The sequence below is a fragment of the Chiloscyllium plagiosum genome, chromosome 20, assembly GCF_004010195.1.
Source record: "Chiloscyllium plagiosum isolate BGI_BamShark_2017 chromosome 20, ASM401019v2, whole genome shotgun sequence".
In the NCBI taxonomy this organism is placed as follows: domain Eukaryota; kingdom Metazoa; phylum Chordata; class Chondrichthyes; order Orectolobiformes; family Hemiscylliidae; genus Chiloscyllium; species Chiloscyllium plagiosum.
In genome coordinates this window covers 18,949,272-18,968,475 of record NC_057729.1, presented here as the reverse complement: position 1 = coordinate 18,968,475, position 19,204 = coordinate 18,949,272, and the positions used below count along the sequence as shown (strand labels likewise).

General features: G+C 37.5%; 1 protein-coding gene and 1 long non-coding RNA gene across 2 annotated transcripts in view; both read right to left on the bottom strand.

The window, feature by feature from the left end:
- Positions 1-2,185: 2,185 nt before the first annotated feature.
- LOC122560051 lies at positions 2,186-6,999 on the bottom strand. The gene is made up of 2 exons (XR_006314628.1): positions 5,454-6,999; positions 2,186-4,197 (listed from the first exon to the last, which is right to left on the bottom strand). It is a non-coding gene; the product is annotated as an uncharacterized LOC122560051 (long non-coding RNA).
- Positions 7,000-8,682: 1,683 nt separating this feature from the next.
- LOC122560050 (probable phospholipid-transporting ATPase IIA) overlaps positions 8,683-19,204 on the bottom strand; it is a 179,465-nt gene continuing 168,943 nt past the window's right edge. The window contains exons 26-28 of the mRNA XM_043710245.1: positions 16,419-16,476; positions 15,694-15,897; positions 8,683-9,151 (exon numbers count right to left, since the gene is read on the bottom strand). Coding sequence (XP_043566180.1) covers positions 9,015-9,151; positions 15,694-15,897; positions 16,419-16,476 — 399 coding nt within the window. The 3' untranslated portion in view covers positions 8,683-9,014. The remainder of the gene's footprint in view (positions 9,152-15,693; positions 15,898-16,418; positions 16,477-19,204) is intronic.

Here is a 19,204-nt window from a genome sequence, read left to right as displayed (position 1 = left end):
TTTTGAAGATAAACATTGGAATTATTCCCAGCAGTTTGGCTAATATGTATTCCATAGTCAACAACACAAAAAACAAACAACTGCTTATTATCACATTGCAGAGTCTAGAAATTTGCTGTGTGTGTCTTGGCTGCTCTTCCTCCTAAAACAGTGACTACACTTTTAACATACTCCTACTTGCTATAAACACTGAAATGCATGGTGAAAAGAGCTACACAAATATTTATCAGTTGGATTATCTATTGAAGTCTCACGTGTTTTATGTACAAAGCATAAATATACAACTGTTTAAATTATATTAACTCAAAATTAAATACTGACAAAATTACTACTTAGAAACTGCAATCCCTAGATTTTGCAGCTGTAATGATGGCAAAGCTGGTGACATTCAGCAGTATTCCTCTGTGAAATGAGGAGCAACTAATGGTATCCTAAGTGTATGATGCTTTTGTAAATCCAGAAATTGTTGTCAGTAAACTTCAGCTTCTCAGGCTGCCTTGTTGAAGGTTTTTTTTAAAAAAAAACTGCTGCGAATAGTAGAAATCACTTGATTTGACAGGAATTTTCATTTTTAGTTAGTCTTGGTTTGCAAACCCTTTAAAAATGACTGTAGTGCAATAGGTTTTCCCAACAGGATACAAAGTCATAAATTACTACTAATTTTACATTAAACAAAATGTTAGGTATATCCATGATGACAAAAACTCTTCCATAAAATTTTAAAGGAATGATCTTTAAAAATTCATGTTTTTTTTTATTTCTACCTTCAATGTCTATTTCATTTCTGTAAAATGACTGAAGTGCAACATATAATCTACAATTTTTACTTCCCTGCTTTGTAATTGAGAAAATGTTTCAAAGTGACTAGTTACTTAGCATGATGATATTACTGTTTCTGGACATTAGAATGAACTTTAGAAAAGGTCAAATCTACAGCACACATTTTGCTAGACTTTTGTGGACAGCTTTCTTCATGTCAGGAGCAAATACCGTCATTTCAGTGTTGACCACAAAATCCAGGCCTTTTGACCTACCACAAGGACAGAATCAATGCTAAATTTGTCTACACAAAAATAAAAATACATCAGATGATAAGCACTTTACAATGTTTGACATAAGGTGTAGCTTAAAAAGAAATTATCCAATAAATTAAGAATGTAACAAAGACATTGGAGTTAATTCTCCTGTACATTGCATGTGGAATGAATGATCATTGACACACCAGTTTAGTCAGACTGATTGTTTTAAGTATTGAAAATGTATACAACAATTTGCTCTCCAAAAATGTTTGCCATAAAATCAAAACCTGCTACTTATTCACAAAGTTAACCAAATTGTATTTTCAGGTTGTTGACAGTTGACAAATTATGGATTTCAGCATGAAGTCGTAGCTTTCAACTTACGGGATACTCAAGTCTTAAAAGTTTTGTTCTCTGCTTATAATGTTAGTGACTTTCCAAGCTGTGTGGTTCTGGAAAAGCACAGCAGGTCAGACAGCATCCAAGGAGCAGGAGAATTGAGGTTTCAAGCATAAACCCTTAATGTTGATTCTCCTTCTCCAAGGATGCTGTCTGACACCACACTCCAGACTCTGATCTCCAGCATTTGCATTCCCTTCTCCTTACTTTACAAGCTAGCCTATTATCTCACATCTTTTCCAGCAGCAACACGCCAGCTTGCTACACACTATATTCTAAACACAGAATTAACTTTGCTTATCTAAACTAGTTCATGGCAGAGTAGTTAAGCCACTTGAATTTTAATTAAAAAATGATATAATCACAGAAAAGCTAGATCATATACATGTCCCAGAAATGATTCTGCCCTGCCATGATGTAGAGGTGCCAGTATTGACTGGAGTAGACAGAGTTAAAAAATCACACAACACCAGGTTATAGTCCAACAGGTTTATTTGGAAGTACAAGCTTTCAAAGCTCTATCTGATACCTGATGAAGGATCAGCACTCTGAAAGCTAGTGCTTCCAAATAAACCTGTTGGACTATAGTCTGGTGTTGTGTGATTTTTAACTCTATTCATTGCAAGAGGAGAGTCAGGATAACAAGTCATAATTAAAAATAAGTAAAGGCTAATGTAATGTTCGAGTTACCTGGGAGTCATTTAATCATCTAGAAGCCTGCCCAGCTTACAGATGGTGTATAAAGATACAAAAACGATAAAAGAAAATGAAGCTATTTTGTGTATTTATTACAGTACCATTCATTGCACTCTTTAAAAATAACAGATTTTCCACAGCACAGACACACTGACAAGACACAGGATCAACAAAATGTTCACAAGATTTTAATTTTATCCTCTACAAAACACTAAGATAACATTAGCACTTTAGAACTGAACAAAGGTTTCATTTTTAATAAAGCAAATCTGGCAAATGGTAGATCTGAATTATGGGGCACCAAACTCAAACGAACAGTGCATCAAAAAGTGACAGCCATTTCTTTGGCACTGGGAATATTTATATATTTGGAGAAAGGTGGTAGAATTTTAGTTTGGTGAGATCCATGAGGTGAAATGACATTCAACCATAAAGGCCATATCTGGAGTTACCATTAACAATATTGCACCAGTACCCGCTATGGACTTCCCTAAGTGTGGGGGAGTCAAATTTAGTAACAGAATTCATTATAATAATGATTTAAAATTGTTCAAGTATCTAACAGAATAGAAAATTACACAGATCTTAAACAAGCACCATTTAGCCTGTTGAAACTAGAGATTCATCAGTGCATATTCAAAACTAAAGAGGAAGGGGTGGGAGGAAAACTAAAAAAAAGCAGTCATGATTTATACCAAGTTCCATTATATGTGCTTTGTTTGAAGATGTGCTTTTTCTTATCCCAGTCAGGCTTAATACACCAACAAGTAGTTAAAACTTAGACTGAAACTTAACATATAGTATTAATCAGCACCCCCATAAGGCTGATATATCCTTAATACATTATTCTCAGTATAACCTTTAAAGTGAAGGCTTTTCAAAGCCCCACTCCAAAGAAAACTGCATAACAAAACCTGACTGGACTTTCTCGGCAGCTGTTGGGAACCACAGGAGAGCCATTTGACTTCTATTTAATATCTGAGCTACTACTAAAACTCCAATGGGCTCAAGTTTGATTAGTGTCTAGCAGACCAGATTTCTGTCGCAGATCCTTTTCACTCCAAACATAATTGGGAACAATTTTCTCAATGCCATACAGAAATCACTGTCCAGTTCCCTCCACCCATTACATGGCCTCTGGCAAGCTCCATTAAATTCTGTGCAGAGTGTCAGAATATGTTAGTGTGCCTCAGAGTTATCACAAACTGGACTTTAAGGCAATGAGATGCGGAGGACAGGTGTTCATAAAAATAGTGGGTGATCTGGACTCTATCACAATGCAAGCACATTAGTTGCATTTGTAAATTTACGATAAAAAGCATGAATGACTAGGTAAAGTATCCATAAAAGCAATTCGTACACTTCTGAATAGCATAGGAATCTTTATAAAGGTGATACATCAATTTTATTTTGTTATTGTAGGCAATACTTCCTCCCATAGCAGCCATTGTTAGGGTTGTTCTATGATGCGATTCCAAAGACTTTGCACTTTTCTTTTAAGGGCAAGTAACAATATAAAAATTGTCTCCCACATGCATTATTTTGCTTTCATTATTGATTATGGGATTTTTAAAAAAGCTCATTCAATACACAAGCTGCTTGCAGAGTTGATTTTAATCTTGAACCCCAAACATTTATTGTAAATAGTTTATTAAACAGTGTTCAATGAGGTTTTACAGTGGCATGCCTTCACACGTGATGGGTAGTTGCAATCTTGAAATGCAGGAGATAAAACCCACAGGTACTTCCATATTAGTCATGCAGAATCAGTAATGACGTTCAAGATTTCAGTCAATCAATTGATATTTTGCAGAAAAGTCAGTACCAAACGTTTGCAATTTAATTCTTCAAAAAATTGAGAAAGCTCAACCATGAATATTACAATTGCTTTCTTGTTTAAAGAAACAAGCTATTCCAACTCCTACAGCCTATAATCCAAAAACAAGTGACTTCAGAAGTAGAGTAACTGAGCATTTAAGAAACATTTGTACTAATCCATATGATCTTCCCCTTCCCACAAAATCTTGTGCCAGTTCAGTGGATAGCAAAGTTTTGCAACTCCATTTGGAACCTAGAGAAGTTGCTGTAATGAGGACAAAAAACAAATGAGTCCCTGGCCTTTGTTGAATGGAAGAAGTTCATATTATCCCTTTGCACGGATTGGCTTGGTAATCCATTTAAAAAGTATTAATCGCTTGATACCTTAAACATGCAATGGAGCTTTAGCCACTAGGAACTATGAATGAGCAGAAACATAGAACCACAAATACTTTATTTATTCAGCTTATGGAGTTGATCTAATCATCTATTTCAGACATTGCATTCTTATATCTTATTGCAGTTTCCTACAATCTGAGAGAATGGGCCCAGGCTTGAGAAATGTCAGTTGCTACCTGGTTGTCGGTTTGCTCGCTGAACAGGAAGGTTCATTTTCAGACGTTTCGTTGCCATACTAGGTAACATCTTCAGTGAACCTCTGGACAAAGCCTAGTGTGGTGACTAAACATCTGAAAATGAACCTTCCAGCTCAGCGAGCAAACCAACATCCAGAACCTCAACCTGAGCTACAAATCTTCTCAAAACTCGCTAGTTAGATACCTATTAGAGAAGATGAGACTTCTTCTGGAGAAGAGAAAGGTGAGGAGCATTAATAGAGGTATTCAAAATCATTATAAATTCAAGAAATTGTTGCTCTTGGTTGATGGATGAATTAAAAAACCAGAGAATATTGATTTAAGATTAGTGACAAATGCAGCAATGTTGATGAGGATTTTTCATGCAATGAGAGATGAGATCGAGAGTGCATTGCCTGAGAATGTTGAGGGAACAGGTTCAATTGAAGCACTCAAGAGGGAACTGGATTATTACCTGAAACAAAGAAATCAAGCAAGTGCAGAGCTATAGGGACAAGACAGGAGTGTGGCACTTGATGAAATGCTCTCTTCAGAGTCAGCACATGCACAGAATGGATGGAATAGCCTCCTACTGTGCCGTAACCATTCTGATTTTGATGTTAACATTTGCCTGCTTCAGGCGAAAAGAATGATCTTCCTTGGCTCTACTTAGTAGTGATGTGATTGATCCTAATAACATCATAGATTTCCCTTGTATGTATTTAGAGAAGTGTTGAACAAACTAAAAACGAGTTACCTCTATTGAACACCCTTTTACTCTCAAGCTTGTTAGAACAGTGTTCAAGTAGCTCAGAGACAGCACTATTGCCCTTTTCTTGTTCAATATAATAAACCAACTGGAAAACTTGCACATTAATCAAATCTCAATGATCAGAACAAAGGGATGGTAACAACAGTGTTAGGTACATAATTTAGCTATATTTACCAAAGACTTTTGTGCAGCAGTTGATTTTTTTTGCCAGTAGACTTGCAGCTTCTTAGTTTGCACCTAACTTGAAGACAAATGCACGATTACCACCCACATTTTACCCACTTCCAGAAGCTCTTTAATGTTCTGACCTTCAATGTTTAAATATGACTACTTGCTTTTCAGAGGGTTTATGTAATTTAAATTATTGGTGGATGTACCAAAAGGAGTTAAAACAATAGGCTTCAAGGTAAAAATCTGCACATTTAGGGACATACGACGATGCAGAGCCTTAGCATTCTGTACATTGTGATCAGCAGAAATAAAAGAATTCAGAGGGGAATAGTCATATCTAAGCAGTAACCAGCACCCATCAGTGACAACAGCAGCAGCCTAGTACTTTGTTTTATGTCAATGTTCACAAGTACAAAAGGCTTCAGGCCAGCTGAATTATAAAAGGGAACAAAGTCCAGGTAGGTATTCTTTTCCTCAATCTCCACTCCAGAACTGATTTACTTTCAATACTTCAGACACCACCATCTCGATTAAAAGTGGGTTTAAAACATTTTTCACAAAATGTGTGGTTTTCATAGAAAATAAGAAAGCCCATTAAAAAATGAAATAACTGAAATACATGCTAAGAATTTGGGGAACACACGGATATGGTGGCAATTAAAAGGAATGGTACATTTATACTTTTCAGGTAAAAGCAAGTATCCAAGGAATGTCCTGTGTGGCCTTAAATTGTAATCATTATTCAGGGCACTTGTAGGGACTGTAGAAATATTTAACAAGTGTAAATACACCTACAAAGTTCTGTGAATCAGACAGCAATCTTTGATTTAAAGTGTTAAGAAACATTCGGAGCTATAAAAGGAAATGAAGCATCTTTTAAAAAAAAAGTCAGCAAGTAAATTAATGGCTTGAGAAAAGGTATTTTAGGAATTGCACCAAATGGATTAGAAGGGCATCAATTAACACAGGAGGACATTTCACAGGAGTGATATGATTTTTATCATTAGTTCAATTATAAACAGGATAACAAATTGGTTTAATTGTATCAAACACACATCTTAACCATTGAGGCAATTAAGGATATAGCTCTATAAAACTAAGAGTAATGCACACTGACAGATGAAGACCATTTTAAAATTTATGCCCACTTTGTTGTTTGTATTTTCATGCACTATTATTTTTCAGACAACAGCAAACTTTCTCCAACTTCCTGTCAGGGGGGTTTGGAAAGCAGCTACTTTCTCTTTGCACAAGGACAGCTAGGTGACATGCATTCATAATTCACTCACCTCTCTGCTGCCAAGTGCATCTTCAATCTCAAAGGGAAACTGAGAAATTCATGATAAGGGTTGGCTGTAGCGTTAACACTATAATTAAATAACGGTTGGCATTTGACCTGCATCAGGCCATACTAAATTGATCACAAATATAGTACACTAACTTTTTGTTTCAAATGCAAGAAAGTAGGTAAAACACAATCTGGACTTCAAATACTTCAGTTAGACAGTTGTCTTTTGACCTTTACCTCCTTCCCGACCACAAGGGATGAATGAAGGGCTTATGCCCGAAACATTGATTCTCCTGTCCCTTTGATGCTGCCTGACCTGCTGCGCTTTTCCAGCAACATATTTTTAAGCTAAGTTGTCTTTTGAGCTCTGATATTCAAACAGAAATTCAAAAGACCCAATCAGTTAGTTGAGTGAGTATTTGTTCAGTCTCCGTTACAATAAGATGCTGCATTGATCAGCAAATGGGCTGGAAGTCCAATGGGTCTTGGTTTGTTTTCCTCCAGTTACAAGGAGCACAAAGAAAGCACTTCAAAACACTATGCCTTATTTAAGATGAAGGTAATGAACTTATCCTGGATGCAGGAGTATATTGTGAATACAAATCTCTCATCTTACAGCATTCATATTTGGTTGTCCAAATTCACAAAAGCTTCAAAAAGTGTCAGCAACATAATAAATACAGCTTTTAAATCCTTATCAGACATATTACTTACACACATTATTTTAAAAGCATACATACATGTGTTGCCCGTATTGGGCACAGTTATAATACATCCATGTAAACTTGACAGCCTCAAAGTAGTACAGTCCTTTTCTTTAGGACCAAGAATTCAAAGTTGAAAATCAACCTTCCAATCTCACAGCAAGCATTGTAATGACAATTGAAATCATTAAGTCATTGCTGCTTTTAGTTGTCAAAAGAGCCAGGTTGGTTGTATAAGTAAAGCTTTTTCAAAAAAAAAAGTAAAATGTTTACAAGCAATGATTAGTGTGTTTGACATGTATAGGTTTCCACTGTATAATAAAAGGTGACATGTACATTTTACCTTGCACAAGTTCAATTTAAACAGAAGGGATGGTACGATCACATACGATTTAACCATACTTTTCATTCTAGATTCACCAGGACACAATATCATCTTTTCAAAAATAGTATCCACTTCTATCGCATAACTTACAATTAAGAATGTTTTCAACTACTCTATTCTTTTTACTGTTCTCTTTTATCATGTCAAGAGAGAGCCATGAAAACAACCACCTGTGGCTGGGAAGGGAAAACAAGTCTTTTTAGTGCTAATATTATTTGAAAGTAGGAGTAGATGTTGTGAAAAGAGAATGTGGCTTTGCAATTATTTTACAGGAAGTTTAAGTCAACATTCTTGTTTCATTCATCAAAGCAACAGATATCTAAACTGAGAAAAGCTATGAAAAGAGCCTTCTGAATACAGAACAAAAAATGTAGGTAATTACCACTCTGGGTACCTTACTTGAAGAAAAATTGTACTGGTTATAAAGTGCACATGTGATCTATGACATATTCAAAACACAGATGGATTTATAACAAAATAGGAAGTACATTGGCTCTATGAATACATTGATTTATGAACTAAGTATTCTAATATAGATGAAAAATTTGTTTGTGTGTTCATTACCACAATTCAAATAGAAAGAGGCCTCATGGCACTCCCAGTGGAACAGTATTTTAGTCATTATCTTGACGAAGGGACTCTATTATCAGTCTGAATTAAAGAGATGCTGTACCATTGTAACTGTAACTAAGGCGGAAACACGTAGACATAGTTGAGACATTGAAGAAAATATGTTAATTCATCCAGTCAATACGTACAACTTATTTGGAGAATGGAAACAGATCAACAATTTGATCAAATCCTGAATAATAGTGGAAATAGGTCACAAACAAAATAAAACAATGTTCGAAGAAGGACAATTTTAAATAATTTTGTATTGGTGGCTGAATCACGGTTTCATTGAGTGGTTGGTGTTCGGTTTTCTTTAGTTTTTTTTTCTGCCTGACCTACTTTTGAACAGTACCATGATTCCCTTTCTGACTCTGGTAGCAATTAAAACCTATGACTCTGAAGCATTATACTGCATCTCTGGTAGTGTCTGCTGGCCAATTGTTATTCATCAGTTGGTCAAGAGTGTCACAGTTATAATTTTAGTGCATCAGTAGTATTTGAAATTGTCAAATAAACTTCTCAAATTGTTGGATGTGGATCCCTAATGGAATGGACTATTCTTCACATCTCAGCGTCTACGAGGTAAGCTTCGAGTAACTGGGAGGAGAGAATCTTCTTCTCAGATATTTCAGTACGTACAGGGGAAGGCAACTGATGAGAGTGATTACTGTGACTTTCCACAGGAAGGATAGGGTGATGATGAAGTAGACATCTGCAACAGAAAAGCAAACAGTGTGTTAGTTACAAACACAGCTAGTATTACTTTTGCTTCTAAAGTGTATTGAGTACTATTTTCTTGGATTCCATTGATAGAACTGGCTGTGTGAATTCCCTCATACAATGTCACTCTTATTCTAATACCAGCTATAGGGGACTGATGACATTAACTAACATGAGGTCATCAGGCATTGTGAGCAGCCAATCAGATTGGAGAATTCTCATAGACAGCAAATCTAGAAGTAAATAACACTTCATTTACTCCCTCAATTTCACAAAGCAAAGAAAATCAAGTCATACAAATGGGATTAAGATGGAACTTGAAGAAGGCTTCAATTATTTTTAAAAAATCAATGGAATTATTTTAGAATGGAGGGCATGATGCCCCAGACTTCTACAATTAGTTTCTCAGAAAGAGATGTTTTTTAGCATTAATTGTGACATACTATGTCAGCCAATACTCAGATGCAATGCAAGGCATAACCTTAGAGAGAGAATAGCTCTATAAATAGTTGAAATTCACATTAAATCACTGATTCTGCATTGAAAGCACCTGCAAATACTGCAATAAAGTACCACATGGTGCCTTTGTGGAGCAGGGCATCAATGATAGCAATCTCTGATTTTGCATTTAACTGTGTGTAGATGTCAGAGGTTAATGTCAGTTTGCTATGATAATGATGGAAAACATGGACACTATCTTTGGAAAGAGAAATTTCAGGGCATTCTAAAAAAAATTCATCGGTGTTAAACTTGTAATTCTGCAGTTCAATGCATCAGTTCTGTTGAAAAGTGATTGGACCGTTAATTTTCTCATGCCACATAAAGGAGTCCGGTTTCTTCCACTTCTTGAATCAATTCCTCTGGAGGCAAAGAGGCTGGAGAAGCTACCAAGTCTTCAATCTGGGCTTCAAAACAGTCTGCCCTAAATGGACACTCAAAAACCAGGTGTACAAATTACCTCAAAATAGACAAATAATTATGAAATCCAATATTATTACTAAAGCATCTGTGCACCACTACCCACAAACATGTACTTCATAATATTTACCTATTCACTGATAAGCTTTGTGAATTGTGTGTTGTTCTTTCATAGCTGGAATGCACTTGAATCCTAGCACAGTCTGAGGGATGAAAGTGTCTTGATTTGCCAGATGCATTGGTACAACATAATTTGTATTTGGGCAGTTTCAACTCAAGTCACTCTAAGCATCAATAATGTGCATATGACTTACTTTATACAGACATGTTTGAGAACACGAGGACAACCTTTTAAACAAAAATTCATTCATGGGACGAGAGTGTTGCTGGCTGGGCAAACACTTAAAGTCTATCCCTGGTTATGCTTCTTCTGGTCAGCTGACTTCTTGAACTGCTGTATATACTCTCACAATGCCATTAGGGACAAAATTACTGTTGCTTGGTCAAAATCCAGCAAAGGAACAGTGATAGTGAATGAGTGGATGGGAGATCAAATTACAGGTGATGGTGTTCCCATGTATCTGCTCCCTTATCCTTTTAGACGGAAGTAGTCATTGATCTGAAAGTGCTGTCAAAGGAGACTAGCCTGAGACAGCTCTCACACATTTGGTACTATACCCCAGATGTTAGCAAGGAGGGTTCTGCAGGGCTGATAGCTCTGTTTTAGCCACTATTGTGTCTGGTCTCTAGGTTGAAGTGGGGTGGTCCATCACAGCATGGTCTTGATTCCTCCATGACCAAATAATCTGACAATTTCTAGCTTCAGTGTGAAAAAATGAGTAATGTGTTGTTGTAAACGTCAGCATCCATGTATTCCAGCTAGATCAGTGCATTCCAGAAATGGAGGGTCATGACTTCTCAACACAATTGAAGGAAGGTGTAAATGTGATTAATGCTGTATGGAGGCGAGGTAAAAATGTGGGGTGCATAATACAAACATATGCCAAACAATAACAGTTTCACTTTTGTCAGCAGATTTCTTGAATGTGTAAGAGATATTCGTAAATTACCTGTTATGAGTAGTGATATCCAATTTCACAGATAATGATTTAGAAACAAGACTACATTTTGTATTTAGGATTAGATCATTGGAGTATTACACACTAATAGGGAGATAGGATACAGTGAATCTGGGAAGCAGTGACAGTGAGATGGTCAAAGTCACATGGACAGTTCACAATGAAAACATCTAGCCGTCTGGTTGAAAAACTGGATAGAGGCAACTGTCATGGAAAAGCTCGGTGTTGTGCTGGGCAAGTAGAAGGGGATGAAGCAGAGCTCCTTGGTAATAATGATGGCTTCTCAGTTCCCTCTTCTCAGTGTACATCTTTACTTTCCTATTCCAATTTTGCACTCTTGTTTGCTTGGCACCACACTCCTCTAATTGCTGAACCTTTCTTGTATTCCAACCTGTCCCAACCCCCTCTGTTTTCGTTTCCTCCTCTCTGCCCTTTCCCTTCATCTGTATTTGCTTAGGCTGGTCACTTCTCTATCTATTACCAGTTCTAAAGAAAGGTCATTATCTTGAAAGGTTAACTTGTTGCTCCACAGATGCAACATCCTATGTGTTTCTGGCAATTTTATTTTATTTTTGATTTTCAACATCTGAAGTAATGTGCTTTTGTAAAGGTGAGGAATTGGAGATGAGAAAAGAATCACATTTTATCTCCCACTATTTCTTAGAGTCATAGAGATGTACAGCATGGAAACAGACCCTTAGGTCCAACCCATCCTTCTTGTTGAAATGCTGCTGTTTGAACAATTTCTCCAAATTTGCATTGCAACAAAGAGGGAGTTTTCAATCCAAGTGGAGATTGAGTGAAATCGTAACACACATCAATGGACTACAAGGCGACACCCGTATCCGCAGAGTCATTTTCCGCTGTTTCAGTTACCTATGGTTTACCACGGCCCGAACATATTATAGGGAATCTTCCAGAACCAGGGACCGGAGTCTGCAGGAAAAGTGAATTTCCCATTGAAATGAATGGGTTCACTCCTTTCCGCGGTTTCAGCCTTCCGTGGTAGGTCTTAGAACACATCATTTGCGGGTACGGAGGCATGGGGGCGACTACTGTACATTCAGTTACTTTGCAAAAATAAGGCGGTGAGCTGCACAACATCCTCTTCCTGAGAGTAGAAGTTAGACCATAATGATGTCACCAAAGCCATATGGAAGTGGAAGAGTCACGGACAGAGTAACTCCCACACATCCTCTAGCCAGCTAGTGATGTCACTACGGCAACAGCCCACTCTCAACACATATGCACTTCAAGTTAATCTCCTCACAATCAGGGTTGCTGTTGTTTGTAGATACAAAGCCATGCAAAGACTTATTGGCATGATAGTCAGTGGGAAGTTAAATTTCCTGCTGAAACACCAGCTCATCACAATGATTTTGTTTTCCACTATGACAATTGAAACCACATTCACTTACGTTAATACTGAATAATTAAACATTTCACTGAAGTGAATAGAAACTGAAAACCCAGAATAATTTTCCATCTCCGCTAACGTTTTAATTCTTCCAAACTGTTTTAGCTATGAATATGTACATCCTTTGACAAATTTGGACAATTATTTCAGCAACATCATTAACTTCATTTGCAGTCAGTCTTTTATAAGAGTTGACCATCTTTTTGTTGCAGGAACAAGGGATAACAGCAATGAACGATTATTCTGATGGTCACCAGTAGTCATTTAGACAATGGTTTCAACCTAACTGCCCTACTCATTCATTTATCAGTGGATAGATTATCCAGTTTTGCCTTTTTTTTTTTAAAAGACTTTTTGGATGATATGAACATCACTGGCAATGCATGCATTTACTGTCTAATCATAATGGTCCTGAAGAAAATGATGTGCCACTTTCTGGACTGGCTGCAACCCATCTTGGTCCACTCACAGTTACTCTAGGGTTGGAGCTCCAGGATGGAGGCTGGATGACTGTGGAGGCATGGTGACATAGCTCCAAATATTTAACTGGTATGAGATTCAGAGGAACTTGCTGGTGACGGTGTTCTACTGCTATTGTTCTTCTAGGTCATAGACATTGCAAGGTTGAGAAAGTGCTTCCAGAGGAGGCTGGTTGTATTACTGCAGTGTACCTTGTAACTGGGGTTACAAGCAGGTCGCATTGTCCTGGGATAGTGTCAAGCATCTGGAGTACTGTTGGAGTTGCATTTATTCATGCAATTATTCCATCAAAGTCCTGTCTTGTGTCTTGTAGATTGTAGACAGATTTTGGAAAGTCAAACAAGTGAGTAAACTGCCACAGAATTCCCAGCCTCGGACCTGCTCCAGTAACCACACTATTTATACAATGTACCTGACATAAGACCTCATTTTGTGATTTAACTTTTAGTACAGCACATTATTCAAATGCTTTTTGAAAATCCAAATGCACTATACTCACTGGTTTCTCCTTTTAAAATCTTTAATTATATTATCAAAAAAAACACTAGTAAGATTTATCAAGTATCATTTTCCTTTCATCTACCTGTATTGGTTCCGCACAACCATGTTATCAAGTCTAATTGCTCTGTCATTGTGGTCCTAATATAATCACTACAGCTCTCAGACTAGCAGCAGCAGTTCCTCAGGGGAGAGTCCTAAGTCCAATCATCTTCAGCTGGTCAAAAGTGGGGATGTTCACCAATGATCGCACAATGTTTAGCACCATTCACAACTCCTCAGATACTAAAGCAGTTCATGTCTGAACACAATAAAACTCAAATATCAAGGCTTGGGCTGAAAAGTGACAAGTAACATTCATGACACACAAATGCAATTCAATAACAATTTTCAATTAAGAGGCAATCTAACAATCATCCCTTGACATTCAATGACATTACCATTCATTAACATCGTGGGGGATACTACTAACCAGAAGCTGAACTGGACTTGCCACAGGAGCACAATGACTATAAGAATCGGTGAGAGGTAAGGAATACTGTGGTGAGTAACTCAACTTCTGACTTTCTAGAGTTTGTACACCATCTACAAGGCACAAGTCAAGAGTGTGATGGAATACCCATTGCCAGGAAGAGTGCAGCTCCAACAGCAATCAAAAAGCTTGACACCATCTAGGGCATAGCAGCCTGCATAACTGGCATCATACATTCCTGAAGAAGGGCTTATGCTCGAAAAGTTGAATCTCCTGCACCTCGGAAGCTGCCTGGCCTGTTGTGTTTTTCCAGCACCACATTTTTCAACCATATTCACCAACATCCACTTCCTCTACCACCAACATTCAATAGTAGCACTGTACCATACACAAGCTGCACTGCAGAAATGCACCAAATATTCTTAGAAAGCACCTTCCAAACCAATGACATCCACCACCTAGAAGGACAAGGGAAACAGATACATTAAAACATCATGACCTGCAAGTTTCCTTCCAAGTCACTCAATATTCTAACTTGGAAATTTATCACCTTTCCTTCACTGCTGCTGAATCAAAATCCTAGAAATCCCCCCCCCCCAATGGCATTGTAGATCTACCTACAGCACATGAGCAGTAGCAGTTTAAGAAAGCCGCTCACCACCACCTTTTCAAGGGCAACTAGGAATGGGCAGAAAATGCTGACCTAGCCAGTGACATCAATAGCCCATGAGTGTGTAAAAATAATCTGACCTATAGTTCCTTTCCTTTCACTCCCTTTGGAATTATAGGATTACATTTGCTAGCCTTTGATCCCTGAAGAATGCTTGAAGGTCAAATCAGTGCATTTGCTCTCTTTGTAGTCAGGGTGCAGCATTATATCTAAAGGGATTTGTTGCCTTATGGTCCTATCAATTTGCCAGTACTATTTTTTTTACTAATACCAATATCTTTAAAATTCCTCATTTTCACTCTATCTTCAGTTCCTCACTGCCTCTGATAAGTTTTCTGTGTCTTCTATCACAAAGAAAAATAGAAAGCATTTGGCAACGTCTCTGCTTTTTGATCTGTTGGCTTTCATGTAAGGCCCCACATTTACTGTTAATCTCTTACTTTATACATATCTATAAAACAGAATGCAAAAGCTTTTAATGTCTCCATCTAGTTTACTCTCATATCCTATTTTTTTTTTAAATTTCTTGGTTATCATTTTCTTTATTTACTCAGGCTTTAATCTTTCTTTAATCGAGTATTATCTTTAATTGCCCTAGTTCACCAGAATGGGAATATTTTTCCTTTTGATTTAATAAGGGAATGTATGATCATTGCGCTTTGTGAAGCAATTCTTTAAGTGCTTGCCATTTCCCATCTACCATTACATTTGCAAAGCTAGCCTTTCAATTTCCTTCACCAACTCACCCCTCAAACCAAAATAATTTGCTTTGTTTAGACTGGCGTACTTCATTGGAGAAATAACAAATCTATTCTCAGCTCAATATCAAATTCTAACCCAGTTCATATTTTATAAACATGAATACCAATACTACTACTACTACTATTAAGTACTAGCTGGGACGGTGTAAAACTGCAAGGAATCATTTTTATAAAATGAGATTGGGAAAGGATTAAGAAATTCTGTTTGTTCCTTCATTGAAGTTGTAACATTGACTTACCAATGAACTCATGCAAGAAGACAAGCGAAGCAATGTAGCAGCTGAGACTGAGAAGTTCCGCCACAATCATGAGCCAGTGCCAGGTCTGGATAGTTAGCGCCACCATCAATAACTCAGTGAGAATAAGTGAAGTAAAGGAAATGGCTACTGCATGCACAAACTCTGAGTCAAACAACAGAAGAGCCCCATACATTATTATACCACCTGGAAAAAAAGCAAAAAATATTTTTATTCTTTTTTGAACAGAAATGCTGACACTTACAAATGAAATAGTCCAGCATGTACAACTCCCGTCTCTGAATCAGAACATTGCTGGTTGAAAATTAACTTTAGGCTATCACTCCAGAGCAGTACCAAGGGAATGTGACATGGTTGGCACTATAATTGCTCAGATAAGATATTAAACTAAGGTCTTTTTATGCCCTCAAGTAGATGTCAAACAATATCATTCCACCATTTAACGAATAGCAGGAACATTCTCCTGGATGTCTGATAAAAATGAATCCTTCAATCAATACCACAAAAAGCATTTATCTGGTCATTATCATAATTAGGTACGTGGGATCCTTCTTTCCCCAAATTGGCTGCTGAATTTCCTATATTGCAAGAGTGACTGCACTTCAAATGGTAGTCTATTGTCCATAATATCTTTGAACATCCTGAGGTCATGAAATGCATTTTTTCTTTATTTCATATCTATTTATGATAAAGTGTAATTTCCATACCTTGGTATATACTAATTAAAACCCAAATCAAGAAGGTTTTAAAGGAGAGTGGTCGGCCCTGAAATAGAGAAAAGAATCAGTTTTGAGAATACTCTTGCACCTTGCTGTTCAAGTCAACACAGAACAGAAAATCTACATATTTTACAGTTATTTTTAGATTTAGACTGTAAAGCTCAATAAACACATTTAATTTAGGTTTCTTTGGAAACTAATCAATTGACATTTTTAACAAGTAATTGAGTTATTCTCGTATTTGGAGCTTTTAAGTAGTATCAGTTCCTGGAACTGGTGTTTTAACTGCATCAGCTGTAGCATAAATTTCCATTGCATCTTTGTCATGTTAGACTTGGAGTTTTGAAATTTGTCAGCATAGATTCAATGTTGCAGTTGTAACATTCTTGCTGAAAAGATTATTTTCCGTGCTGGGAAAATGCCTCATGAACTTTATTACCTGAAGTCATCAATGGGCTGTGTTGAAAAGGAAATGGGTCCAATCATTAGAAAACGTTTCCCCACATTTTATGATGCAGACAATAAACTAATCCTTGCCTATCCCTTCTCTAGCAGAGGTCATCATTTATTAATCAACTTTACCATTCACTTAAGACCAACAATAGAATATGGATTATCTATAAATATACTTCCATTGCTTTCTTCCATTAAAAGGTGTAAATTCTCCTAGTGTCGTATGAAGTTCTATGTTGTGAAATATTTACAAATGTTTAGAATAGAGATTATGGAGATGGGCAATGAACTGTCCCACTTTGATTGTGTTTTGAATGGAGACTTTTTCTGCATTACCAGGCAACCACAAAGTATCCCAGCTACTGACCATCAATCTCAGAAAAGCTGTGGCTAGCAGATCTGAGAGACTCGTAATCCTGAGGTGGCTGCGTAAGACCACAAACTGCTGCACGTGATTGTCATAACCACTGTACTGTAAGGCCAAATAGAATTGTACTAATCCAAAGCCCCTCCGTTCAGTTAAAGCACTGTAGACATAATACAGAACCTCAATAGGTAGGAATATCCTTAATAAAGTCCATATATTATCCACAAATTCACAGATCTCAGCCAGGAGAATGATGGGAACACAACCATCGATTGTAGGACTTCAGAATGGAAATTGAGAGGAACAGTAATTAGCAAAGCATTACCCAGTTAGCCAGCTCAAAGTACAAAGTTTGATGTTGAGGAAAAGTGCATTGACTCTCCCTCCAGAGTTAATGCAGAAACTAACTTCATATTTTATGGTTGGGTCACTTGGTAGTGAACATTTGCATCCAGACATCATCAGGAATCACTTCCTTCCAGACAGGATGGGGGACAAATGGGTAAGTACTTCAATGAGAATGGCTTCATCACTTATTAGGCCCACTGTGGGCAGTCATCCAATAGAAGGACAGAGGTTCAAGTCCAAGTCATGGCCATCACTCACCCTCACCTCCCTTGCAGTTAGATCCCTTTTCAGTATTCTCAATCAGGCGATTCAGGTGACTCTAGAGATTCTGTCGATTTGTGTCGTGTTCAAGTGTACTTGAACATGGAGGAGAGGAATTGCAGTTGAGATTTATTTGACCCAAGTGTGTTGCCAATGAAATTCTGGTAAAAATGAGGACTAGGATTTCTTCAATTGCCCTTAGTCTCCAGTATGTGGATGTCATTGGAGAGTTCCTGTTCCTGCCCTACAACATGGTTCAAGATGATGAAAATAGAACACATTCAGAAACATACATTAAATGTTAGTTTCCTTGTGGAATCCTTGAAACTAATAAGCATTCAGAGCAGAATTGAGAGGGCCAGAATAATAGATTTCACAGCACGTGTTGTTAAAAAGTTTTGATCCTTGTTGACATCAAGGGCTGTGCATGTAAAAATGCTGCAGAAACTCAATTAATATGTAAGTCGCCAGAAATCCATTATCCTTCATCCTAACAAAAATTCCTTAGTACACCTCCATCCCTCTCAACTGTTAGTTCACACTGAATGAGTCAATGCACTACCTCAGTGGACCTTATCAATAATGAGTTTGCAGTTATACAATGTCTTTATTATAAAAAATCTTTTCAAAGTGTTTCCATTTGTTCTGAACTGAGCTTCAAACACTACTCCCACTCAGCACCAAGATGGTTTACATCTGACTCCACATCATTTATCATTTCCAGCCTTACATTACTTCTATCATCACTGAAATTCTCATCCACTTGCTCATTACTTTAAAACTGGATTGCTCTAAGCCACTCTGCAGCATCCTATTCAATACACCCTTATTCAAAGCTCCTCCACCTTCATTCTCGTCTGCATCAACTGTGGCTCAGAAGGGAAGGATGGAGAATAGGAAAGTGATAGTGATAGGAGGTTCAATTGTGACAGGAACAGGTAGGAGATTCTGTAGTCACGAGCAAGACCCCCGGATTGTATGTTGCCTCCCAGGTGCCAGGGTCTGGAGTGTCTTGGATTGAGTCTACAGGATTCTTGAGGTGGAGAGTGAGCAGCCAGAAGTTGTGGTACACATCTGTACCAATGGCATAGGTCGGGTAAGTGGATGAGTACCTGAAAAGTGAATATAGGGAATTAGGTTGAAAGCTCAAAGGCAGGATGAGCAGAGTAGTAATCTCAGGATTGCTACGAGGGCCACATGCTTTTGAGGTTAGGAATAGAGAGAGAGTGCAGCTGAAAACGTGGCTGCATGGCAGGTGCAGGAGGGAGGGTTTCAGATCTGTGGATCACTGGGATACCTTCTGGGAAAGGTAGGATCTGTACAAGAAGGATGGGTTGTACCTGAA